Source organism: Zophobas morio, unplaced genomic scaffold (genome assembly GCF_036711695.1).
Source record: "Zophobas morio isolate AGI-343-1 ecotype UQ-CSIRO unplaced genomic scaffold, CSIRO_AGI_Zmor_V1 ptg000021l, whole genome shotgun sequence".
NCBI lineage: Eukaryota > Metazoa > Arthropoda > Insecta > Coleoptera > Tenebrionidae > Zophobas > Zophobas morio.
Genome location: NW_026972126.1, coordinates 21,508,887 through 21,533,710, shown reverse-complemented (window position 1 = coordinate 21,533,710; position 24,824 = coordinate 21,508,887). Strand labels below are relative to the sequence as shown.

Here is a 24,824-nt window from a genome sequence, read left to right as displayed (position 1 = left end):
CCGTGAACCAAGGGGGCGGAGCTTATCTGCAAGATACTTATTTCTTTACAAGAAATTAAAAACATGTTTTTTGAGTATCGTGTTGTCCTTTTTATACTGTGTAAATTAAGAAAAAAATGCAAAGTAGTAATGAAAACTTCATTACTATTTAGATCCAAATTTTTGGCTTCAATTTTTTTTATATAAATAGTATTTTTTGAGTAACACGATATAAGTATTTTGCAGTTAAGCACCGCCCCTTTGGCTCACGACGAATAAAAAAAATCATCACAATTGAGATAGGGCGGGTGGGCGGGCTTACATTTTGCCTTTTTTTTCTGAACATGTGTAGACTTATTTCGACAACAAACTTAAAACATGTCTAAAATGGTAAATTTTTGTAGTAATCAACTTAAATCCTCCACTGTTCGTCTACAACCTTTTTAAATACGGCAAAAGTTGAACCTCAAAGTTATTATCAACGCCAACTTGAATTTATAAATGACAATTTTCACCTCTAAAAGCAACGTCAGCGGGAACAGCAACGGCAACAGTAAGTTAATAAATCCCACTTTACTTTTGTACACTGGACGCATTTTAATACTGATGTAGGCGTGTGTGTGGGGACAATTTTAATTATGGCAGTCACCAAGACAACAAAATTTTAATAAAAAACTATGCAGCGGCAGCGGCACCAGAGCGTTATAAGAGTGTAGCGATCGAATTATATCAATTTCATTCTAGAACGCAGCAAAACTACCCACAGGGGGCGTTGTAGCACGAGCGGAGTTTGGGGCTCCTGGTCGTGGCTGTTCTCCCTCCACGACGGTGATTCTAGGAACCCCTCCATTACGAACATGCCATACGAGCAGAACGTTACGGTGACAAACTTTTGGTTGTGCAAATGGCGCGATTGTCAGCTCGAATTCCATTTAAATGTTCACTTTCTAAAACTCTGATATTAAACGACAACTGAACAAGTGTTAAAGTTTCAAAAAGAGCAATAAACAACATTTTAATTCGCCATACACTCGATTCACGATTCAAAGAAAGAATTTACATTTACATCTTTAATCCCCACGTACCTTGGTCCACGATATTATGAATTCTACCGTGCTTTCACGGTCTTTTCCCAGAGGGGGATGACGTCAGTGAATTTCATGACATCTCCTAGTAAGTGTTCTACCTAAATAAATTCCTGATTGTTAAATTGCGTTAGAACTAGTTAACGATTAAACTCCTAACATGAACTGTGAATTTACAAACAATAAAACAAATTTACACACGTGTTGGCGTCGGTCGAAACTTCATTTATTTCCGCTCGGAACAAACCCCAAGAATTAGCTACGCGTATTGGGGAAACTGTGGCATCGTCGTCGATACGATTAACTTTCGTTAAACGTTTTAATAAATAAATTTCCGATTAATTTCGTGATTTGCTATTTATTGTCTGACAGTACCAAATTAATCTAAATTATTGTCTAAATTGCAATGATTGCATATAAAATTGGTTTTAATTAGTTTTTAAAGTACATAAGGCCCAATTCTGAATCAAACCCGTTAAAATTTAAAGGTTGTTAAAAAATAAACAGCCAATCAGATTTACGTATTTAACTCGTTACTATGGAAATTTGCAATTTAACACCCTTTAAATTTAACAACTTTGATTCAGAATTGCCCCTATAGACTTTGAAAAAACGTTTAACGTAGTCACAAAAAATTAATAAAAATATATAATTAAGATTAATTAAAATCATGTTTTAAATTTGGTGCCACAAAATTCACCAATCGACTATGGTGCTAAATTTAAAAGATTCATTGTTGCCAATCTAAATTTGACTTCGAACAACTAATACAATTTTTTTCACTTGATTAAAAGATTTATTTCTCTAACCTATTAAATAAATCTTGACGAATGGTAATGGAATATGTGTAATCGACATTGTTATCGTCATAAGCTCATTGTATGTTGGCAGCAGTGGATGTCATTCCTATCACAGATTCCTATGATTCCTATTTAAATCTTCAAATTTCATTTAAACATTTAATACAAGTCTTGTAATAATTATTTTCTTAAAAAAAGAAACAGCCGTATGAATTATGAAAAGAACAAAGACGCTACTTAGACGATTTCAGGGCCAACTTGGATAATTGCGGAGGCAAGGTTGGCAACACTGGAAGTAATGCGCAACTCTGGGCAGTTTCATTCTATCGTTTTCGTTAGGCAAAGGTGGGAATAACCTGGTGAAACACTTTAAACATTTATTTGTAAAGCGTCCAAACACCTCAAACATATTGCCAAAAGACGTTTCGTTCTTGAGGTAGCAGCTGAAATGGCTACTATTCAGGTGAGTGCATTGTGTAAAAAATGAGCATTAGCTATTTCTCGCATTAATTTTACAATTATGAATCGAAAGCAATAGAAGAAGAAATCGAGTATGGAAGCGACCCCAAGTTACGTTATTTAATTTAAAGCTATTTCAATTTCCAAAGACCTGATTTACTAACAGGAGATCAGTATTGATGCAGTAGAGACAAATAACTAACGTAAATAGTAGCAATATGAGGTTTAAATTCCTTTGTTCTTGGTGTGCACAAAATGTTTGACCTTGAAACACGTCGGCCATTTTGCTAGGAAGTACGGGCCTGTCGAATTTGAATAGGGTAGTTGTTTTTTTGCAAAATCGATATTTCCTTATACAAATTTCCCATTTTAAACATGTTTCAAGTTTCATGTGTTGAAAGGAAATCTACACATACTAAAATAATAAGGTAAAATGTAAGCCCGCCCACCCACCCTGTCTCAATTGTGATGATTTTTTTTATTCGCAGTGAACCAAGGGGGCGGAGCTCAACTGCAAAATACTTATTTTCTTACAGGAAATTAAAGACAGGTTTTTTTATCGTGTTTAAAGAATATTATTTATATTAAGAAAAAAATGCCAAATATTAACCCCGCCCACCCACCCCATCTCAACTGTGATGATTTTTTTTATTCTTAGAAACTCAAAACACGTTTAAAATGGTGCATTCTACTGTTGTAGTACTAGTGTTTAACTGGTTGCATATCCTTAACAATGTACATATTAGGTAATTCTTATCGCTTATCGAAAATATAATCATGGATTGTGCAAAGCTGGGAATAACCTAGTGAAACCTTTATAAAGACAAAGTTCTAAAACACATAACTAAATGTAACTTGTTCAGTTTGCAATTACAATGGCTACTCCTCAGGTGAGTTCATTGTTAAATGTTCAGCTTTGTAAAAATAAGCATCAGATATTTATTGCACTACACAATTGTTTTTATATATGTTTTTTAAAATCAATTGGTACAACAGTAAAAATGAGTATTACAACAAAACACAGACTATTTAGTTTTTATCATTTTAGGAGATATTCAAAAGTCTAGAAAGAAACGAACTGAAATATTTTGACGGACCTCAGCGCTCTAATCACGATGTAAATACTCTGCAATTTAATGGTAGTTCCATTTTCACGTGGGCTGTAAGAAAATCAAACATAGACATCCTAGCATTCTTATTGAAAAAAAGTGCTAGAATTAATCAAAGGGAGACTGGAGGTGCCACGCCCCTATTACTTGCCATAAATCTAAACCGTGTAGACGTGGTCGAATGGTTGCTAAAAAAAGGTGCGGATATAAACTTGCGAGATTCATACGACACGCCTCTGACAGCTGCAGTGCGAGAACGGAATTTAGAAATGATAGAACTCCTTCTAAACAAGGGTGCCGACGCCAAGGATTGCGATGTCAAAGGAGTACCACCATTAATCCGAGCCATCAACGAAAATAAAATGGACATTGTTGAACTGTTTCTAAAGAAAAAAGTGGATATGAACATAGTAGACGACGAGGGAAATACTCCACTTGTAGTTGCCATTAGAAACGAGTCTGCAGATGCCATACAATGTTTGCTGAAATACGGTACTGATGTGAATGAGTCCAAAAACGACAAAACACCTTTGGCTTGGGCCGCAGAAAAAGGAAGTGTGGACTCGCTCAAAGTTCTATTAAAGGCTGGAGCTGACATCAATATATTGAGTACTGACGGAAACACCGCATTAGGTACTGCCATTCGGTCCAAACAATTAGAAGCTGCTAAATTTCTCACAAACAACAATGCCAACGTTTGTAAATTTGGAGCAGACGGAAAAACGCCACTTTTGTGGGCAGTTCTTAATGAAGATATCGCTATGATTAACTGGCTTTTAGACCACGGAGCGGAGTACATCATCGACTCGGTGTTTTCCGAAGCCATATAGACCGAAAATTTACAAGTAGTTCAAGTATTGAGGAAACGTGGAACTTTTGAACTTGGAACTGATAAAACAAAGTCACCTTTAGCGGTAGCCATAAACTTAAACAGCGTCAGCATCGCGAAGTACCTAATTGAAAGCGGCGCGAAAGTGGTAGACGAGCTCGAGTCGGAAATTTCGACTATTATTGATCTCTTGAAGCGGAATTATACAGAGATGATTAAATTACTGACAGAGAATGGAGCTAGATTGGACGAGTGTGATTCCGATGGCGAGACAGTTCTGACAACTGTAAAAAGGGAAAATTTTGACATGGCGAAGTACTTTGTAGAACGAGGAGCCAGTGTCAATCAAGCTAATGCGGAGGGTTTAACACCACTAGTTATCGCCGAAGCTAACAATGATTTTCAAACTTTCCAGTTTTTGGTGGATAATGGGGCTAAGATAACTGAGGAGGACCAAGAGGAAAGTCCGAAACTGGCCCGGTACTACCGAATGGCGAAAGAGAATAGTTTGAAAGCGGGGAAGACAAACCAAGGTATCGAGAAAAGGTTACTTTAAAAAAGGGTGATAATATTTTTGTGTTTTCAGAAATTGGTTCGAATCAAGAAGATGCCGACGAGTGAACGCAAGTTTAATTTCAGTGTAATTTCGTTTTTGGTTTAATATAGAAGTAGATTTTTTGATTTGGTGTTTAAATTTATGTTGTACTTTTATTGTACCAACTGTTGAACTGTCAGTAATGTTACTAGCAGTTGAAGTTGTAATACCGTTTTAGTACTCGAGCTTAAAGGTTGTTGTTAGTACCACATGTGTTTAATTGGTTGCCAGAACTTTGGTTATCAGCATAAACAAAAATGATTGTGATAGCTACGAGAGGTTATGTGATGAAAACCATTGAAAACCTACAAAACAACAATTAAAAATATAAACTGTTCTAGTGGAACTTCGTCTGCGGAAAAATGTCAGTATCTAGCGAGGTGAGAAATTAAAATTAACACTGCATTACTGAAAAATTACTTTGTTTACCACTCAATTTTTCGAACTTCAGTTTAACGTTTAACCATAAAGTACCACTTTTGTTATTTCGTGGTAACATTTAATTTGGTCTTCACAAAATTGTGTGTTATTTCAGGAAATATTAAAAAGTCTAGAAAAAAATGATCCAACGTATTTTTCTAACTGCAGCGTAAATACTAAGTACTATGGCAGTGGTACTTTCAACGTAAACAGTCAGTGTAACAATGGTAGCACTTACTTCACGTGGGCTGTAAGGAAATCAAATTTACAAACAATAACTCATTTACTAGCAAAAGGTGCTGATATTGATAAGAGAGAACTAGGAGGTGCCACACCTCTCTTGCTAGCTATATATCTAAACCGTTTAGAAATAGTCCAGTGTTTAGTTAGAAGAGGTGCAGACGTCAAGTTGCGAGATTCGTACGAAACGCCTTTAACAGCCGCTGTCCAAGTAGGAAATCTAGAGATGGTAGAATTTCTAATAGACAACGGTGCTGACCCCAACGACTGCGATATCAGAGGAACACCGCCTCTAATTAAAGCCATCAAAGAAAATAAATTGGCCATCGTGGATCTTTTTTTCAAAAAACAAATAGGTGACGTCGTCGTCGACTCAGAAAGAAATACGCCTCTGGTGGCCGCTATTCGAAACAATTCTTCACTAGATGTTATACGGTGCTTGCTGGGGCATAACGTAATCGTGAACTTTACAAAAAATGAGAAGACGCCTTTAGCATGGGCTGCCCTGACCGGAAATGTCGAGGTACTCCAACTCTTGTTAAGCAACAAAGCTGACATTAACTTAGTGGACAGGGACGGCAATACGCCTTTAGCAACCGCCGTCCAGTATAAACAGTCTGAGGCTGCAAAATTCCTCACCAACAACAAAGCCAACGTTTGTAAAGAGGGCGAAAAGGGAAAGTCCCCGCTTTTTTGGGCAGTTTTGAACCAGGATTTTGAAATGATAACGTGGTTATTGGATCACGGGGCCGAATATATCGTCCATAAGGTGTTTTCAATTGGCATTGAGACGAAAAATTTGGAAATCGTGAAACTGTTGAAAGAAAGAGGAGGGTTCGACTTGGAAAATTATGACAACGGCGACGAGTTTCCACCTTTGGCGGTGGCAATAGACAGCGAATGCGTAGAAATTGCAAAGTACCTTATTGAAAATGGCCAAAATGTAATATACGATCTTCCACAAGTAGACAATCTGAAAGTAATCGAGTTTTTGCAAAGCGGTAATATTGACATGGTGAAACTGTTAACGGAAAATGGCGCCAGATTGAACGAATACACTTATTTTGGTGACACGGTTTTTACGACAGCTGTAGAAATGGAAAATTTTGATATGGTCAAGTACTTCGTAGATCAGGGGGCTGATGTTAATAAGGCGAACGAGAAGGGTTTAACCCCGCTAGTTCTTGCGAAATCCAGCAATAATTTCCAAATTTTTCAGTATTTGGTGGGATGTGGAGCTGAGATTAGCAAAGAGGACGAAAATGCAAATCCGACATTGGCTAGGTATTACCGAATGGCACAAGAAAGCATAGCGAAAAGAAGAAAAGTTTGTTATGGTATGGAAACTATATTTAGTTAAGTGTAAATTGTATCGTTATTTTGTTTTAGAGGGTAAATCTAACCAGGAAGAGGCACTGGACTAAATTTGAACGTATTTACAAAGTAGTGCGATGTTTTTTATGTTCTTTTTAATATAAAGCAACCAACTAGCAAAAATTGTATTTTTTTAATCAAAGTTCCTTGTCTGTGATGATGATTCCATTTGGTGATGGTGATATAACCTTGGCCACGCATAGGCAACCCACATTTCACAAGCAGCTTCAAGGTAGAACCTATTTTCGGAAGTTTGTTTTCTTCCTCAAGCAAATGAGGCACAAAAACTTCTTATCGACATTTTTTCTTAAAGTTCGACTAATTTACGTTCTGAAAAAATATTTTCGCTCATTCGTTTCACGCAACTTTGACTCATCAAGTTCGTTGTCACCAACGTTATATTTTTAGAACATGATTAGTTTTCAAACTTAGGTTCTTTACAGCTGTCTGTGATACCCAGTGTTGTGTCTAGTGTTAGGTTAGGGAGATCCTGAGACTTCTGAGAGATTCCTGGTGAATTAGCAGAGCCGAAATGGGAAGTAATGCTGATGTGAGTACCAAAAATCCACTTGTGATTTTTTTTCAAATCTTTGAGGTGGTACTTGCATCGTGAAGAATTAAATGCTTAATAAGTCAACATATCATGCATGGTACGACCTCACTGAGTACCAAATTATTCATGTGGACAAAGTACACGGTTTCTGTATTTGTTTTAGGAGATATTAAAGAGTCTGGAACGAAACGACCTGCAGTATTTTGAAGGGGGTCGCTATGGATACAACGTAAACAACCCGTGTGCTAACGGTAGTACCTATTTCACCTGGTCTGTGAGAAAATCGAATGAAAAAACTGTTACATGTTTAATAAAGTATGGTGGCAATGTCAACCAACGTGAAACTGGAGGCGCCACCCCGTTTTTACTAGCCGTTTACTTAAACCGTCTAGACATTGCTCAGTGTTTACTCAGAAATGGTGCCAACATAAAATTACGCGACTCATGTGAGACTCCACTAACAATCGCCGTGCGAGAAGGGAGTCTGAGTATGGTCGAGTTCCTTATTGATAATGGTGCTGATTGCAACGACTGTGACATCAAAGGAGTACCGCCTCTGATTCGAGCTATCAATGAAAATAAACTGGATATTGTAGAACTTTTTCTAAAGAAAGGTGTAGGTACGGATGTTGTGGATGATGCAGGAAACACGCCCTTGGTAGCTGCCATCAGAAACGACTCTTTAGATGCTATCCAATGCTTACTAAAACACGGTACTAACGTCGATGGATCAGAAAACGACAAAACACCACTGGCTTGGGCAGCCGAAAAAGGAAATTTGGACTTGCTGGAACTCTTACTAAACAGTGGTGCCAACATCAACAAGCTGGGTAGTGACGGAAACACCCCTCTAGCTACCGCAGTTCGGTACAAGCAATCAGAAGCCGCTAAGTACCTCACCAAAAATCACGCCAACATTTGTAAAGTTGGCGAAAGTGGTAAAACTCCGCTTTTATGGGCAGTTCTTAACGAAGACCTCGACATGATAACGTGGCTTCTGGACTCTGGTGCAGAGTACATCGTCGACACAGTACTGCTGGATGCCATTGGAACCAAGAATTTGAACGTCGTTCAACTATTGAAAGAAAGAGGAGGACTTGAGTTGGAAAACGACAAGCCTTCACCTCTTCTGGTCGCTGTCGACGCCAAAGACGTCAAAATTGCCAAGTACTTGATCGACAATGGCGCAAACGTGGTTAACGATCTTGAACAATTAGAAGTTTTGAGGATAATTGAATTCTTGGAAGCCAAAAATATGGAAATGGTGAAGTTGTTGACTGAAAACGGTGCTAGATTGAATGATGCCACACAATGTAACGATACAGTTTTAACGAAAGCCCTCGAAATGGAAAACTTCGACATGGTGAAGTACTTCGTGTCATGTGGTGCAGATGTGAATCAGGCTAACAAAAAGGGCTTAACACCTCTGCTTATCGCTGAATCTAACAACGATTTTCAGACTTTTCAGTATCTGGTAGACTGTGGGGCGAAAATGACCGAGGAGAGTCAAGCGACTAGCCCGAAATTGGCAAGGTACTACCGAAAAGCAAAAGAGAGCAGTTTAAGGCGAGGAAAAACAAGTCAAGGTATTGTGACTACGTTTCATAACTGTGTCACTTTTGCTTTTTTTGTAGATTTCGGTTCCAATCAAGAAGAAGCCGAAGATTAGTACTACTTCCGTACTAGTTTTTTTTGTTTGTCCATTTTTAAATAACGCGCGTTTAGAGTAAATTAACTTTATTATACCAAAATTTAAATATTGAAACAACAATAAATAATATAGATTATCAATCAATAAATAAAACGTCTAAGAAAGATACATAATACATATCACCCAGTATGGCAGTACTATAGCCGGTCTCAAACAATTTTAGTTCAAGATTTTCTACTCGTCAAAAGTTCCGTCGAAGTTCGTCAGTAAGTCAGTCAATGTATTGTCAGTCGTCGTACCGCGGAGTACTAATCCGCTCGTAAATGTCCGTTCAAGTCACTGTCACGTTACGTTCAGGTACTATCGTAAAGTTCGCAAGAAAACTTCCATTCAAAGGTCTAGGCAGCTCGTTCGTAGACGAAATGTTAACATTGACGTCAGGAATCTCCACCAGATCCATCAGTTCGTCAGTCGCGTTGTAAACCAACCATTTCGTCTCCCCCGGAACTACGTCGATGTCAACAAACCTAACATATTCAGTACTGTCTTCGTCAAGCTCTAGATCTCCTTCTCTTTGAGCCACATGCAGCTGCACAGTAGCCCCGCTCGGATCTAAGTACTCGTGCCCTTTAACACTCGAAATCTTGACGAATTTAGTCGGAGTCTGTCTGTTTTTAGTCACAAAGTCAAATTTGTCATATACTTCGTCAGTCGAAAGTTTCTCGACGTGTCCACTAGCGTAGACTTTAATGGGTCGTGGCATGTCTTGGTCGTGGTCAAAGTTCGCGTTATTGGAAGAGTAAACGTCACTGTATAGTTTGTCGTAGCTGTCGTCTCTGTCTAGGTCGTACTGAGGTCGTCTGTTAAAACCGTGATAGTCCGGAGTCGTCTTAGTCGAGTAAACGTAATTGTTAGAGTCTGGTCTGTACACGTAAGGTCTCTTCGAAGTCGCAACTGGTCTGTCTTCGTATCTACTACCGTAAAAATTGTCAACAGGAGGTCGTACCAAGTAAGTCGGTTTGTAAACAGAAAAGTCGTCGCTGTAAACGTTCGGTCGCGTAGTTATGTCGTAAGGTCTAGTCGCGTCGTACGTCTCAGTCGGTCGTCTGGTCCGTCTTTTTTTAGTACTGGAGGGTCTAGAAGTGGAAGGAGGGTAGTACTGGATCTTAATATTAACTTCAAAGGGTTTAGGAGTCCGCGGAGGAATAGGAGTGGTGGTTTCAGAAACCAACCCAAACAAGTAAGTCACGTCATTTCGTATCGTCGTCCGTTTGTCGTAATTGTCAAAAGTCGGTCTTTGTGGTATGTCAACAGGTACGTAACTATTCGTATTATAAGTCTGCTTAGTTTGCACTTTAACCGTGTGCGTCGCCACCTCATTAACCTGAACATTCACCGGCTTCACCTTCAACTTCGGCTTCCTCGTGGTCGTAGTAGTCGTACGCTTCACCTTCCGCTTCTTCTTCCTCTCCCTCCCGCTGCGCTCAATCTCGTCCCGAATCTCATTCCCCCCTTCCTCAATCCACGGCGACAAATCAAAATTATTAACAATACTACTCCCACACGAAACCCTCGAGTTCCTAAACCCATCAGCCATCAAAAACACGAAGGGCTGGATAGTCTCGATCTCCGTCAACGTCTGGCACAGCACGTGGGCGAAAGTCACGTGTCGGACTTGCTGCAGCTGCGCTGGCGTGAAACTCGACTCGAAACCCCCGTTTTCGTACCAAAACCGGTCACCTTTGCGCAAATTGAGGAACTGCTGGGCGATGATACAAGCGAATGTCGGACCTACGAGACCACCACGCACCGGCTTCTCGCCCAACCCTCCCGAAAACAAGTCTATATCGTCTACGTGTTGGAAAAGAGTCTGGAAGCGGTGGACGGTCTCAGGGTTCATGATTCGTTCAAGGTCTTGCCAGGACTGGATGGAGGAAAGGCCGCAGGGTTTGCGCCAGGAAGTGTAGGAGGGTAAGCCGTGGTCACGCCCTCTCTGGATATTAATCGCGGTGAGGTCCATACCGAACGGGAACCCCCTCGACTGGAACAAGTGGTTCGAGAGTTCGTCACAGACGAATTCGTCGCGACGTTGGGACGGCTGGTTGCAGAAACCTAGTAAAATCCGATCCAGAGAACCGAAGCTCCAAATGTTTTCGATGTTTTCTTGTTCTTCGTGGAGGGTAACATCTGGAAGACACGGGTTAGATAATGTTGTGACTAGATTCAGACTTACTGTTGAATAAGGGTCGGTGGTGGGTGTCAAACCTGACGTACGAGTTCTGGACTAGACTGTGTCCAAAGCGAAAGGCTGCAGTACCGAACGAGTTAGCAATGGCCGGGTTTACTCGTTTATCAAAACCTGAGTAGTACCCTTTTCGTTCCAACGTCAACCCGAACAACTCCATCACTTCTTGCCCAAGAACAATTGGAAGGAATTCTCGATAGGTGATGTGTTGGAATAGTGCGATGACAATCCGTCTGGTTTCTTGGTAGACTTTTTCGTCACTCCAGTGTCGGTTAACTTCGCTCAAAACCGTCGCCACTTTGTTGTGGTACCTCACCCAAATGGTATGCAGTGCTGTTAAACCCGGCTGCTCACTCAACCTCCCGTCGCCCCCTTGCAGACAATCGCTCGTGAGAGCCCCAGATCTGCACAACTCCCCTCCTGGAGGGTCGGGTGGTTGCAAAGGCTCTCTTCCTTGTACCCTCCCGTAGTGGATCTTCCCGTTCCGGAACGACCTCATCGAGTCCGACGTCTCCACGTCGCTCCCATAGATAGTAGAAGCATCTAGGAAACTCGTCGCTTGGTTGATTTGTTCCCGGTACCCTAAATCGCAGTCGATTCTTGTGGATGGGGCGCTTCGGATGAACTCGATGCAGCGGATGCCCATAGGTCCTAGGAACCAATCATCCCGGGGTACCTCAATGGGCAAACAACTAGGGTGCTGCAAATTGTACGTTAGTAGGTGTGTAGTGACGGTTAAGAGTTTACTAACCAAGAGGTCTGGTGGTAGGAAAGCTTGCCCGCCGCGGTGGCAACATCTGGGTACCGAACCATTGAAGCTTCGGGATTTTACGGTCGAAATGAGGTCGTGGTCCACGAGTTGGCCCCATTGCATGAACATGAGATTGACCGTGGGAATTTCGTGGTTCTTGTCGCGGTGGACGCGGGTGCTGACGGCGCGAGCCGACGGCAGAACAGTGTTGAAAACCGAGCGACGCACCTCTTGAATCCCTGCCGAAATTTCGCGAGTTAAATAAATCTAAAGCGAAGAGCGAACTCACCGTCGTCGTAGGCCGGGGGCAGGAACCTCTGCATGGGTAGCAACGCCGACCCCCTCCAGGGCTTGTTGAAGTTGTTGCACGTCCCGTCGGCCGTCCGGTAGCGTCGCGACGCGGCCGGGCACCGCGGCAGTCCGCGCAGCGGGCACTCATCCTGCAGGAGGCGGGTGTCGAAGAACCCGTTGGACTGGCGGCTCACATTTTCAGGGTAACTGAAACAGCGACTTTCAGTTTCTGTTCCACTGACCTTCTTCGCGTCTCTTCGAACACTGATCACGATCCGCCCGACTCCCAACTATAAAAAAGCGTCCCTCCTCTCCGTCCCCACCCAGAGGAAGAGGTACAGGAAGAGGGTCGGAAGACGCTTTCTCGGTTTCTTTACAAGGATCGGTTGACGAGTTTCGACGAATGGAATAGCGGCGCCTTTACGTAAAGCGTTTAATCCATAAATAATGGATCGATACGGTCACGACGAAAAAGCCGCTTTCTTCTTTGTGGGAAAATCGGAGCGTCGTGGTGCTCGCTCGAGCGAATTACCTTTCTGCGATTTTTTTCGCCGCTTGGACGGAGGCGTAGCCGAACTTTGAGAGTTCGAGGGCTTTCTTGATCGGGGCGCCGAAGTTGGCTACGTGCCGGGCGGGCTCGTCGGCGTCCAAGTACAACCCTGAAAGACAACAAGACCTGTTATTGTTGTCAAAAGTTTCTATACATATTTTAATAAATCACAGTGAAAGTGACCCACTTTTCGTCTTTAAATGTATGAATGTATTAGGACTAGAAGAGGGTCAATTTTACGAGATGAAAGTGTCCCGATTCCGGCAATAAAATCTCTGATTGTTCTCAATTCGTTCAAATCAGGTGAGTAAAAGTGGTGATAATGGAACCTGGGGGTACCTCTTCGTTTCTCCATTGTTGGACTTTACAAATTTATGTAATTTTTAATTAGTGGAGCACCTGTGCAACGGCTCTGACCTTTCCGTTCTTGATTTATAATTTTAGAACGTCGTGGACGCAAACTTCTGGAAAGTTGATTGATGTTGCGATCCTCATTCTAGTTCTTCGGACGACTAAATCAAGGATTACGCGTCGTTAAGGAAGAAATTGCCTTCGAAAGTTCACTTTTATAATGACAGTATTTATAGATTTGTGTTTGTATTGTTGAAGAGAAATTTTCTACAATAAACAATCCGTGGACGTGAAAAGTGCACTCGACTCGGGTTATGTAAAATAAACACACGTTGGAAAACAAGTGAAGAGTGAAAATAATAGTGGACGTGTGGTAATGGGAACTTTTACGCATCACTTGTTCGTGTAACGGTAATTTTAACGCTGTAAACAAGGCGGTTTCATCTATTACGGTGTTTGGATTCGAGTAAGTAAAAAGCTTCGAGTTCCTTGTCGGTAAAAAGTTCGCTATTAAAATTACAAGTTAATGCCGATATTCTGGGAAAAGCGTGTTGAAATTTCAATACGACCAATAATGAAACTCAGGCGGAAGTTTGAATCGAAACGCGCGATTAAAAGTGGAAATGTTGCCATGATTTGCAAAGTTCGGGCAAGTTTTAAGGAGTTTCTGGAAGCTGGATTTAAGCGTCGCAATGTTGCTGAAATGTATTATATTTTTATAGTCGTATTCAAAGCTACTGTTACAATTTTTTTAATTTGAATACGTAAAAAGTTTAAAAATCTAAGATCAAACAGTTTAATTTATCGTGAAATATTTGTTGAGGTTAGTGGTGCCAAAAAATCGACGTTATTAGTACCGTTATTGTAGGCTATCGAACAAAATTCTTCTGGAAATTCAACCTTCAGATGCTTGGTCAAAAATAGTACTGAAAAGACAGTTGGTTGTTATTAAAGTACTGATTGAAAATGGAGTTGATGGGAATATGGTACGCTTTGATGATAGTACCCTCCTTCGTTATCGATAGTGTGGGGGACAGATACTTTTAAAAGTATCTAGATACAGATATAGATATATGTAAGATAAAAGTATCTGGATGCAGATTGTTTTCGATTTTTTCGAAATGTATCTAGATACAGATACAAGAAAACAGATACTTTTTGAAGCTTTGGCGAATAAAATAACTGAAAACATGTTTATGTATTTTTCACAATTTCTGAGAATATATCATGATAAATTATTATACCGAGGGTTGTAAACATATTAATTTTATTGTCCAAGATTTACACTTAAACATAATCGGCACATTCTAGGGCAAAACGGACCTGCCAAGCCCGCCTCACGTTAGGTCCAACAATGAAAAAGTGAAGAAATGACACATGTGGCAACAGGAAAACATGCTACTTTGCTCCTCGGTTTTTCAATTTTGAAACATTTACTTTTACAATTTTTGGATTTCCAGTTAGAAAATTTTCCGATTTCCTTAATTTTCAACATTTCGATATTTCAATACAAATTCGGTTTTTTCTATTTTGCACTTTATCGATTCTAATGTTTTAATTTTTCCTTTCTACAATTGTTCAAATTCTTGATTTTAAATTTGTAGATTTTTCAAAGTTCGTTTTAGACATTCTCAAAAAATTGAATGAAAAATTTTAAAATTAAAACTGGAGTTTGTTATCGTAAAATTTAAGTAACAACGAAAAATTGAAAAATTCCAAATCGAAAATTGCAGAATTACAAATTGGAAAGTTAAAAATTGACTCGTGAAATTTTTAATGAAAAAATTGCAAAAATGTAAGAATTGAAGAAATGAAAAATTTTAAGAATGAAAATCGAATCGAAAAACTATAAAAAAAGCCAAAAATTGTAAAATCAAACAATTATAGAATCGTCAAAATTGTAAAGTCGAAAGACTATAATTGAAAGATAAAAAAATTGGATAAAAAGTCTTAAAATTAATAATCGAAAAATGGAAAAATTATAAAATCGTAAAATTGAAAAAGTGAAAAATGTTAAAAACCAATAATTACTAGATAGATATTTCAAATGAAAACTAGAAAAATTTCAAATCATAAATTAAAGAACCATAAAATTGGAAAATTGAGAAACTCAAAAATTTAACATTGAAAAGCGAAAAATTGAAAAAATAATGGTAAAAATTATTAAAAGTTGACAACCCAAAATCTGCAACTCAGAACATTGAAAATCGGAAAAATTGAAAAAATAAAGAACTCAAAAAATTGCAAAATCAAAAAAATTGAAACATCGAAAGTTCGAAAATCGGATAACTGAAAAATTGCGAATCTAAAAATTGAAGAAACGAAGAATTGAAAAAATTACAAAATCGGAAAAGTGAAACATTTTAAAAATTATAATTATTATGCATATTTAAAATGGAAACTAGAAAAATTGCAGATCGAAAATTGAAGAAACGAAAAATTTCTAAATCGAGAAACTGAAAAAACGGACAATTAAAAAAATCATTGAAAAAAATATATATATAAAGTAGGAACATGGAAAAACCGAAAAATTGGAGACATGAAAAACTTAAAAGTCGAAAATTTGGAAATTTGGATATTCCAAAATTTGGAAAATCGTAACATTGAAAAATTTTAAATCGAAAAATTGCAAATTCTAGAAACTGAAGAAACAAAATATGAAAAATTGAAAAATCGCAAATCGAAAAATTGAAAAAACGTAAAACTGAAAAAATTTAAATTTAAAAAACAAAAAATTATAAAATCGCAATATTGAAAAATTGAATAGTTGAAAAAATAACCAAAATAAAAAACCGAAACGAAAAATTGAAAATTTCAAAACTTGGGAAATTGAAAAACTAAAAATCCAGAAACCTAAAAATCTAAAAAAATTAATGAATCGAAAAATTGGAAAAGTAAAAAATTTAAAAACCGAGGAGCAAAAAATCTAAAATTGAAAATCTGAAAAACTGATTAAATAAAATCGAGAGAAACATTGAAAAAATGAAACATTTTTTAAAAATTATAATAACAATTATTGGGTATGTATGAAAATGAAACTAGAAAAATTTCTATTCAAAAATTAAAGAAACGAAAGATTGAAAAATTGAGAAACTGAGAAATTTAACATTGAATAAAAAAAATTATACAATAAGAACATTGAAACTCCGAAAAATTGAAAAAATAAAAAAAATGAAAACCAAAACGAAAAATTTAAGAAATGAAAAATTGAAAAATCCAAAAAAATTGCTAATCTAAAAAAAATTGAAACATCCGGAAGTTGCCAAATCGGATAACTGAAAAATTTTAAAATGAAAACTGTAGTTGGATATCGGAAAATTTAAATAACAAAAAAAGTGAAAAATTCCAAATCGAAAAATTGAAGAATTGAAAAAACTGAAATAACGAAATAAAAAAATTGAATATCGAACATTGGAAAATTTAAAATTTGAAGAAAGTACAAATTGGAAAAATAAAAATTGAAAACTCGAGAAATTTTTAATCGGAAAATTGCAAAATGTAAGAATCGAAAAAATGAAAAAATTTTTAAATGAAAATCGAAGAAACAAAAAATTATAAAATCGAAACATTGATAAATTAAAAATCGAGAAAATACAAAAAATTGGAAAATAGAAAAAACGAATCAAATCGAAAAATTGTAAAATCGAAAAACTGTAAAACTCCAAAAATTGTAAAGTCGAAAGACTGTAACATTGAAACATCGAGAAATTGAGAAATTAAAAATCGAATGAAAGCCTTAAAATCTAATAATTGAAAATTGAAAAAATTCTAAAATCCTAAAATTGTAAAAATGAAAAATGTTAAAAACTATAATAATTGTTAGATATTTAAAATCAAAAATTAGAAAAATTGCAAATCAAAAATTTAACATTGAAAAAATCAAATATTCAAAAATCTAATAGTTTAAAAATTAATAGTTGATAACCGTAAAACTTCAAATAAGAACATCCAAAGTTGGAAAACGGGAAGTTCTAAAATGAAAACTTGAGTTGCATATCTTAAAATTGAAAAAACGAAGAATTCAAAAAATTCAAATTGAGAAACAAAAAATGAAAAAATTGAAAAATCGCAAAAATGAAAAATTTAAAATAAAAACTCGAAGAGCTGCATGTCGTAATTTTGAAGAAACAAAAATAAATGAAAAATTTCAAATCGAAAAATTGAAGAAAAGAAAACTTGAAAAATTCGGAATTGAAAAAACAAAAAATTAAAAAATCGGAACATTGAAAATCGAAAAATTGTAAAAATCCAGAAAATAAAAACCTGAACTACCAATTTCAAATCGAAAATCTATTTTTGTTTATGTGACCAAAATCACCAACATGAAGTATCAAAAATTACTACTAGTATAACTCAACTAATAAATACTAAAAAAAAAGTGAAATAAATAAATGTATCTGTATCTACGGCATTAATTTTGTATCTAGATACAGATATTTTGTGCTTAAATTCGATTTTATTTAGATACAGATACTAAATACCCAAAAATGTATCTAGATACTTTATTTAGATACAAGTATCTAGATACTGCCCAACACTGGTTATCGACTAAACCCAGTCTACAAATGTTTGACTTCTTTGGGTGTCACCGTCTGTAAGACTGGTAGAAATAATGATCAAGTGGCTCTTGGAAACGGGTACTACCTACATCCTTGACCGGTGATACTGAGGAGTACAACCTCTGATTCAAACTATCAATGAAAATAAACTGTTGTTGAACATTTTCTGAAGAAAGGTGTAGGTAACGACTCTCTAGATGCCATCCAGTGCTTACTAAAACACGGTACTAACGTCGATGGATCAGAAAACGAAAAAACCCCACTGGCTTGGTCAGCCGAAAAAGAAAATTTGGACTTACTCGAACTCTTACTAAACAGTAGTGCCAACATCAACAAGCTGGGTAGTGACGGAACACCCCTCAGCTACCGCAGTTCCGTACAAGCAATCAGAAGCCGCTAAGTACCTCACCAAAAATCACGCCAACATTTGTAAAGTTGGCGAAAATGGTAAAACTCCGCTTTTATGGCAGTTCGAAGACCTCGACATGATAACGTGCTTCTGGACTCTGGTGCTGAGTACATCGTCGACACAGTACTGCTGGATGTCATTGGAACCAAGAATTTGCGCGTCGTTCAACTATTGACAGAAAGAAGAGGACTTGAGTTGGAAATCGACAAACTTCACCTCTCCTGGTCGCTGTCGACGCCAAAGACGTCAAAATTGCCAAGTACTTGATCGACAATGGCGCAAACGTGGTTAACGATCTTGAACAATTAAAAGTTTTGAGGATAATTGAATTCTTGGAAGCCAAAAATATGGAAATGGTGAAGTTGTTGACTGAAAACGGTGCTAGATTGAATGATGCCACACAGTATAACGATACAGTTTTAACGAAAGCCCTCGATATGGAAAACTTCGACGTGGTGAAGTACTTCGTGGCGTGTGGTGCAGATGTGAATCAGGCTAACAAAAAGGGCTTAACACCTCTGCTTATCGCTGAATCTAACAACGATTTTCAGACTTTTCAGTATCTGGTAGACTGTGGGGCGAAAATGACCGAGGAGACTCAAGCGACTAGCCCGAAATTGGCACGGTACTACCGAAAGGCAAAAGAGAGCAGTTTGAGGCGAGGAAAAACAAGTCAAGGTATTGTGGCTACGTTTCATAACTGTGTAACTTTTGCTTTTTTTGTAGATTTCGGTTCCAATCAAGAAGAAGCCGAAGATTAGTACTACTTCCGTACTAGTTTTTTTTGTTTGTCCATTTTTAAATAACGCGCGTTTAGAGTAAATTAACTTTATTATACCAAAATTTAAATATTGAAACAACAATAAATAATATAGATTATCAATCAATAAATAAAACGTCTAACAAAGATACATAATACATATCACCCAGTATGGCAGTACTATAGCCGGTCTCAAACAATTTTAGTTCAAGATTTTCTACTCGTCAAAAGTTCCGTCGAAGTTCGTCAGTAAGTCAGTCCATGTATTGTCAGTTGTCGTCAGGTCAGGACCGCAGAAATGTCCGTTCAAGTCACTGTCATAAACCAACCATTTCGTCACTGTATGGTTTGTAATAGTTGTCGTCTGTGTCTAGGTCGTACTGTGGCCGTCTGTTAAAACTGTACTAAGTAAGTCGGTCGTCTAATCCACCTTTGTTTTTAGTACTGGAAGGTCTAGAAGTGGAAGGAGGGTAGTACTGGATTTTAATGTCAATTTCAAAGACAAAAAAAGTCAAGAAACTGTGACTACAAATAAAAAAAACGTACAGTTGAATCCAAAAACGTTCCATCGTAGTGGATGATAAAGAGAATTTGAATTAAACACAGATTTGGATCTCTGATCCACTTTCTTAACCAGTCAAAAATCATTTAATTTATTTATGAGAGAATGCTTAATTATAATTATTCATATATTTAATACAACCACTTAATTCGAACCGTTTAATTCATGCATCTGGCGCTATTGTGGTTGATGATTTTCTAAAGGAGAAACTTCGACTGGATGAAATTTTACGTTAGTCGTTTATACCGTGTGTTCCAGTTTATTTGTAACAGTTCGGTACTCACCCATCTGGTACCACTTCGGCTCCTTCACCTCCAGCAGCTCCTGCATGGCCCTCAGCCCGTGCTCCACCGCGTCGTCCAGCTCCCTCTTCCGCCCCTCCTCCAGCACACTTTCCGTTTCCTTATCGGCAGACTCCAAATAGTCACTTTCTTCATTTTCGAGTTTGGTCAAGTAAAGTGGGTCAGTTTCGTCGGTCAGTCCGTCGTCTGTCATCGTCATCGTCAGCAGTAGCACGGCCCATTTCGCAATTCTGCAAGCGCACAAAGGGATTAGAGAAAAGCGATTACCTCGACACGCGAAATCAATTAAAGGAAAACCCGCTGCGAATTTCCACGTACCGCATTTCTGCACATGAGATGTCGGGTGCTTGTCGCAGTATTAAAAACTGAACGGAGGAGGCGAGATTCTCGAGTTGTATTGAGGAATACAGTTATAATTGTTAATTTATATGGCTTGAGGTCGTTTGGGTCTTTTTTTGCGAAGCGGCTTTTCGGACTTGTCACGAACGGAGAGCTCCTGTTGGCTGGAGATTTTTCCCGCTGGGCTGCGATGGGAGAGATAAATTGCAGCTGGATGGAGTTTTTGTGGGCAGATGCTCGTTTGCATAATTTAGGCGGATTGGGAACAGGTGATTTAGGGGATAAGGTGTTACGTATGAGTGCTGGTCATTAATTTAAATCGTTCATGGAACTTTACTTTTTACGGACATACAGAAATGGAGACCCTACTTTTTCATATTCTAGCAGCTACAAAACATCTAGAAAACCTACTAGCACTGAATCAAACACAAATCAGACAAACCAACAAGACCACAAACAGAAAAAACCGCGAGAAATCTCTTTTCTAAGCCTCAACAAGTTGCGGTAACAACAGCAAAAAGTTCAATCAATTATGCGATCTTCTAAGTCCAACAAAAAATAGTGAACGGTTTATTAATGGCTCTAATGGAGAACAAAAAATCTCATCTTTAAAAGCGATGATGTTCATATTCGAGTTCGTTGAATTCTGCGCGGTTGACACCTGTCATGCGAGAAAATTATTGCTGAATAATACGTAATAATGTGCAACGTAACATCACCATAAATCATGAATGCTCGCACTCTTGCGTAAAGTGTGTTGCATAGTCGACTATAATTAAATTCATTGTTGCAGTGGTATTTTGTCACTTGCATTTTTTGTTGGTCAAACTACATTCCCCTAAACGTAAATGTCATCGGGGTTTGTGAGGTTATAAAACCGCCATTACTGTCACCTGTGGTTACCAACCAAAATTCGTTGGCGTGTTTAAAAAACGAAAAAAATCGCCACTCCATTAAAAACCTGCTTTTATTTCAAGTAATTTAACCCAGCAACAATCCTCCACTACTGTATCTCGTTTTCGTTAAAGGTTAATGGTTAAAAACCAAAGTGAATGTAAATAAAACACAAATCAACACTGCAATAAATAAAATACCACATCTCGTGCACCCATCGCACGTCTACCAGATTCTGCGAATCCGAATAGCTCGAAAGTGTTTCGTGCTTGATAAGACACAAAGAAGCCACAAATGGAAAGGCACAATTCACAATCTGGCGTTGAAAGTCATGGCTGCATCCTATCATCGTTATTGTATTGTAGAGTTGCATTTAGAAAGTTCAAGAATAATATTTTTACAAGGGTGTTGTTATTTAAGGTCAGTTTCACAAAATCAAGGTTAATCTGTTGAGTGGACAAGTGCAAAAGAAAGTTGTTTGACCCATACTGATAAAAGAGAAAGCAAAGCGAATAATGGCACATAAGAACAATTAGAAATCGACACGTGGAGGAGAGAATAGGAGGGTGAATGAGCCTACGAGTGTGGAGCGACGGTTTTTTGCCAGATATGGAGGAGAAAGACGGAATAAAATGTAAATAAGAGTAAATAAAAGCAGGACGAACACGACTTTTACTGTGCGGACAAAATAAATCATGGAAAGATTGATGACGTTTCTGCCTTTTCCATTGTGCAAGACGTGAATTTGGGTTTAAATGAAGGCCTAGAGCTAAGTTTCTGTAAGAATGGTGCGTTCAATAACCTTAGAAAAAGTGAAAACGTTCTTTCGAATTTGCGCTTTTTGTTATAATAAATACGAATTAAAATAAATTTTTGAATATTATTTTTATAGAGTTGTGGTCGTTCCAGAATTACACGGTTTAATTGAGAACGAATGGATTATGGGATTAATCAAGCAAATCTAAACCGAAATCTATTAAATGATTTTTAATTTTATTTCTTTTTAAAACACTTTGACAAATAAAACACTAGGGGTCCTCGAGATTTTATAACTCTTCCAAAAATAAAAAATCTAGGGTTTTCCAAGATTTTTAAAATCTTTTTCAAAAATAAAACAACAGGGATCCCCGGAATTATTAAAACCATTTAAAAATAAAACACTGGGTGCTCCAGATTTTTAAAGCTCTGTCAAAAGTAAAACACTAGAGATTTTAAAAATGTATCGACAATAAAACATCAGACCCCCCAAAATTCATTCAAATTCTTCCAAGAATAAAACACCACATTTTCTAAAACATTTTTAAATATAAAACCCTAGGGGTCGCCGAGAGTTGTTAAAATTTCACACTTTAAACTCAAAAATAAAACTCTTTGTAAAACTTTTATAAATCTCTTTCAATAATAAAATATCAGACCCCCTCAACATTGTTTAAAAAAATAATAAAACACTTCAAGGTTTTTGTTAGACTTATTCAAAAATTAAACAAGAGGGATTCTCCAAATTATTAAAACCCTTTCAAAAATAAAACACTAGCGGGGCCCAAGATTCTTTCAAACTCCTCCAAAAATGAAACACCAGATTTTTTAAAACTTTTTCAAATATAAAACACTTGGGGTCCGACCGATTTTCAAAACGTTTTCGAAAATAAAGCACTAAGAGCTCCCAGGATTCTTTCAAACTTTTTCTGAAAAAAAATACTAGGGGTGCTTGAGATTTTTAAAACTCTTTCAAATATAAAACACTAATAATCCGTGAAATTTTTAAAACCCTTTCAAAAATCAAACACTAGGAACTTCCAAAAGTCTTTCAAAATCTTTCTAAAATAAAAGAGTGGAGGTCCCCGAGATTTGTAAAACTCTTTCAATATAAAACATTCGAAGATCCTAAGATTTTTTCAAAAATAAAACAACAAGTCCCCGAAAATTTTAAAATCCTTTCAAATATAGAACACCACTAGCTCGCAAGATTCTTTGAAAAGATTTAAAAAATGAAGTAGTAGGAATCCCTGAGGTTTTTAAAACCCTTTCAAAAATAAAACACTAGTTTTTTTAAAACTTTTTCAAATATAAAACAATTGGAGTTCGCCAGATTTTAGAAACACTTTCAAAAATAAAGCACCAGGAGCTCCTAAAATTTTTTCAAACTTTTTCTGAAATAAAACTCTAGAGGTCGCTGACATTTTTAAAACCATTTCAAGTATAAAACACTAAAAGTACGTGAGATTTTTAAAACCCTTTCAAAATTAAAACACCAGGAGCCCCAAGATTCTTCTTCTTCTTTCAAATTTTTTTAAAATATCACACTAGAGGTCCCTGACATTTTTTAAACTTTTTCAAGTATAAAACACTAAAGGTACGTGAGTTTTTTAAAACCCTTCCAAAAATAAAACACTAGGAGCCCCAAGATTCTTCTTCTTCTTTCTTTCAATTTTTTTCTAAAATAAAACAACAGAAGTCCCCGAGATATTTGAAATCCTTTCAAATATAAAACACTCCTAGCTTCCAAGATTCTTCCAAAAGTATTAAACAGTAAAATAACAGGATTCCCAGAGATTTTTAAAACCCTTTGAAAAACTAGGGGACAACAGTATTAATTTAAACTTTTTCTGAAATAAAACACTAGGGGTTCTTGAAATTTTTGAAACTCTGTCAAATATAAAACACTAAAGGTACATGAGATTTTTAAAACCCTTTCAAAAATAAAACATTAAGAAGCCTCAAGGTTCGTTCAAACTCTTTCTAAAATAAAACACTGGATGTCCCCGAGAATTTGAAAACTTGTTCAAATATAAAACACTAGTGGTCTGCGAGATTTTTAAAACCCTTCAAAAATAAAACAATAAAGTCCCCAAGATTTTTAAAACCCTTTCAAAAATAAAACACCATGAACTCTCGAGATTCTTTCAATTTTTTTTCTAAAATAAAACAACAGAAGTCCTCGAGATATTTGAAATCCTTTCAATTATAAAACACCACTAGTTCCCAAGATTCCTCCAAAAGTATTTAACAGTAAAACAACAGGATTCCCCGAGATTTTTAAAACCCTTTCAAAAACTAGGGGCTCCCAATATTAATTTAAACTTTTTCTGAAGTAAAACACTAGGGGTTCTTGAAATTTTTGAAACTGTTTCAAACATAAAACACTAAAGGTACATGAGATTTTAAAACCCTTTCAAAAATAAAACATTAGGAAGTCTCAAGATTCGTTCAAGCTCTTTCTAAAATAAAACACTGAAGTCCCCGAGAATTTGAAAACTCTTTCAAATATAAAACACTAGTGGTCAGCGAGATTTTTAAAACCATTCAAAAATAAAACACCAAAACTCCCAAAATTTGTTCAAACTCTTTCAAATATAAAACAATAAAGTCCCCAAGATTTTTAAAACCCTTTCAAAAAAAAAACACTAGAAGCTCTCAAAATTCTTTCAATTTTTTTCTAAAATAAAACAACAGAAGTCCCGGAGATATTTGAAATCCTTTCAAATATAAAACACTCTTAGCTTCCAAGATTCTTCCAAAAGTTTTTAACAGTAAAACAACAGGATTCCCGAGATTTTTAAAAATCCCTTTCAAAAACTAGGGGCTCCCAATATTAATTTAAACTTTTTCTGAAATAAAACACTAGGGATTCTTGAAATTTTTGAAACTGTTTCAAATATAAAACACTAAAGGTTCATGAGATTTTTAAAAACCTTTCAAAAATAAAACATTAGGAAG

General features: G+C 36.9%; 5 protein-coding genes across 7 annotated transcripts in view; 4 read left to right on the top strand and 1 right to left on the bottom strand.

The window, feature by feature from the left end:
* The first annotated feature begins 2,312 nt into the window (after window positions 1–2,312).
* Window positions 2,313–4,882, top strand: LOC135131777 (kinase D-interacting substrate of 220 kDa-like). Its single transcript, XM_064059624.1, has 5 exons — window positions 2,313–2,327; window positions 3,187–3,213; window positions 3,372–4,241; window positions 4,335–4,794; window positions 4,848–4,882. Exons 1-5 carry the CDS (start codon window positions 2,313–2,315, stop codon window positions 4,880–4,882), a joined length of 1,407 nt encoding a protein of 468 aa, XP_063915694.1.
* Window positions 4,267–7,013, top strand: LOC135131920 (putative ankyrin repeat protein RF_0381). Its single transcript, XM_064059786.1, has 4 exons — window positions 4,267–4,794; window positions 4,848–5,236; window positions 5,392–6,853; window positions 6,906–7,013. The coding sequence occupies exons 2-4, from the start codon at window positions 5,219–5,221 to the stop codon at window positions 6,938–6,940; spliced, it is 1,515 nt and encodes a 504-aa protein (XP_063915856.1). The 5' UTR covers window positions 4,267–4,794; window positions 4,848–5,218; the 3' UTR covers window positions 6,941–7,013.
* A 133-nt stretch (window positions 7,014–7,146) lies between these two features.
* LOC135131901 (kinase D-interacting substrate of 220 kDa B-like) lies at window positions 7,147–9,310 on the top strand. The gene is made up of 3 exons (XM_064059758.1): window positions 7,147–7,440; window positions 7,607–9,029; window positions 9,078–9,310. Exons 1-3 carry the CDS (start codon window positions 7,423–7,425, stop codon window positions 9,110–9,112), a joined length of 1,476 nt encoding a protein of 491 aa, XP_063915828.1. The 5' UTR covers window positions 7,147–7,422; the 3' UTR covers window positions 9,113–9,310.
* The window catches only part of LOC135131900 (chorion peroxidase-like), a 28,889-nt gene continuing 13,228 nt past the window's right edge, over window positions 9,164–24,824 (bottom strand). For 2 of the 3 annotated variants that reach the window (XM_064059756.1, XM_064059757.1), the window contains 6 exons: window positions 19,857–20,104; window positions 12,914–13,040; window positions 12,380–12,588; window positions 12,091–12,329; window positions 11,328–12,039; window positions 9,164–11,281 (listed from right to left, as the gene is read on the bottom strand). In XM_064059756.1, coding sequence (XP_063915826.1) covers window positions 9,426–11,281; window positions 11,328–12,039; window positions 12,091–12,329; window positions 12,380–12,588; window positions 12,914–13,040; window positions 19,857–20,073 — 3,360 coding nt within the window. In that variant the 5' untranslated portion in view covers window positions 20,074–20,104 and the 3' untranslated portion in view covers window positions 9,164–9,425. Of the gene's footprint in view, window positions 11,282–11,327; window positions 12,040–12,090; window positions 12,330–12,379; window positions 12,589–12,913; window positions 13,041–19,856; window positions 20,105–20,192; window positions 20,291–24,824 lie in introns of those variants that run through there. The other variant, XM_064059754.1, reaches the window with a different exon arrangement.
* On the top strand, window positions 17,748–19,398 carry LOC135131902 (putative ankyrin repeat domain-containing protein 30B-like). Its single transcript, XM_064059759.1, has 2 exons — window positions 17,748–18,928; window positions 18,977–19,398. The coding sequence occupies exons 1-2, from the start codon at window positions 18,598–18,600 to the stop codon at window positions 19,009–19,011; spliced, it is 366 nt and encodes a 121-aa protein (XP_063915829.1). The 5' UTR covers window positions 17,748–18,597; the 3' UTR covers window positions 19,012–19,398.

What these genes read in the sequence shown, in the direction of transcription:
- LOC135131777 (XM_064059624.1), top strand. An exon ending in CGGAGTACATCATCGACTCG is followed by an intron (nt 4,242 to 4,334) that starts GTGTTTTCCGAA and finishes GATAAAACAAAG; the next exon opens with TCACCTTTAGCGGTAGCCAT. An exon ending in AGCGGGGAAGACAAACCAAG is followed by an intron (nt 4,795 to 4,847) that starts GTATCGAGAAAA and finishes TTGTGTTTTCAG; the next exon opens with AAATTGGTTCGAATCAAGAA.
- LOC135131920 (XM_064059786.1), top strand. An exon ending in AAGAAGAAAAGTTTGTTATG is followed by an intron (nt 6,854 to 6,905) that starts GTATGGAAACTA and finishes ATTTTGTTTTAG; the next exon opens with AGGGTAAATCTAACCAGGAA.
- LOC135131901 (XM_064059758.1), top strand. An exon ending in GCGAGGAAAAACAAGTCAAG is followed by an intron (nt 9,030 to 9,077) that starts GTATTGTGACTA and finishes CTTTTTTTGTAG; the next exon opens with ATTTCGGTTCCAATCAAGAA.
- LOC135131902 (XM_064059759.1), top strand. Translation starts at nt 18,598, where the DNA reads ATGGAAATGGTGAAGTTGTTGACTGAAAACGGTGCTAGATTGAATGAT. An exon ending in GCGAGGAAAAACAAGTCAAG is followed by an intron (nt 18,929 to 18,976) that starts GTATTGTGGCTA and finishes CTTTTTTTGTAG; the next exon opens with ATTTCGGTTCCAATCAAGAA.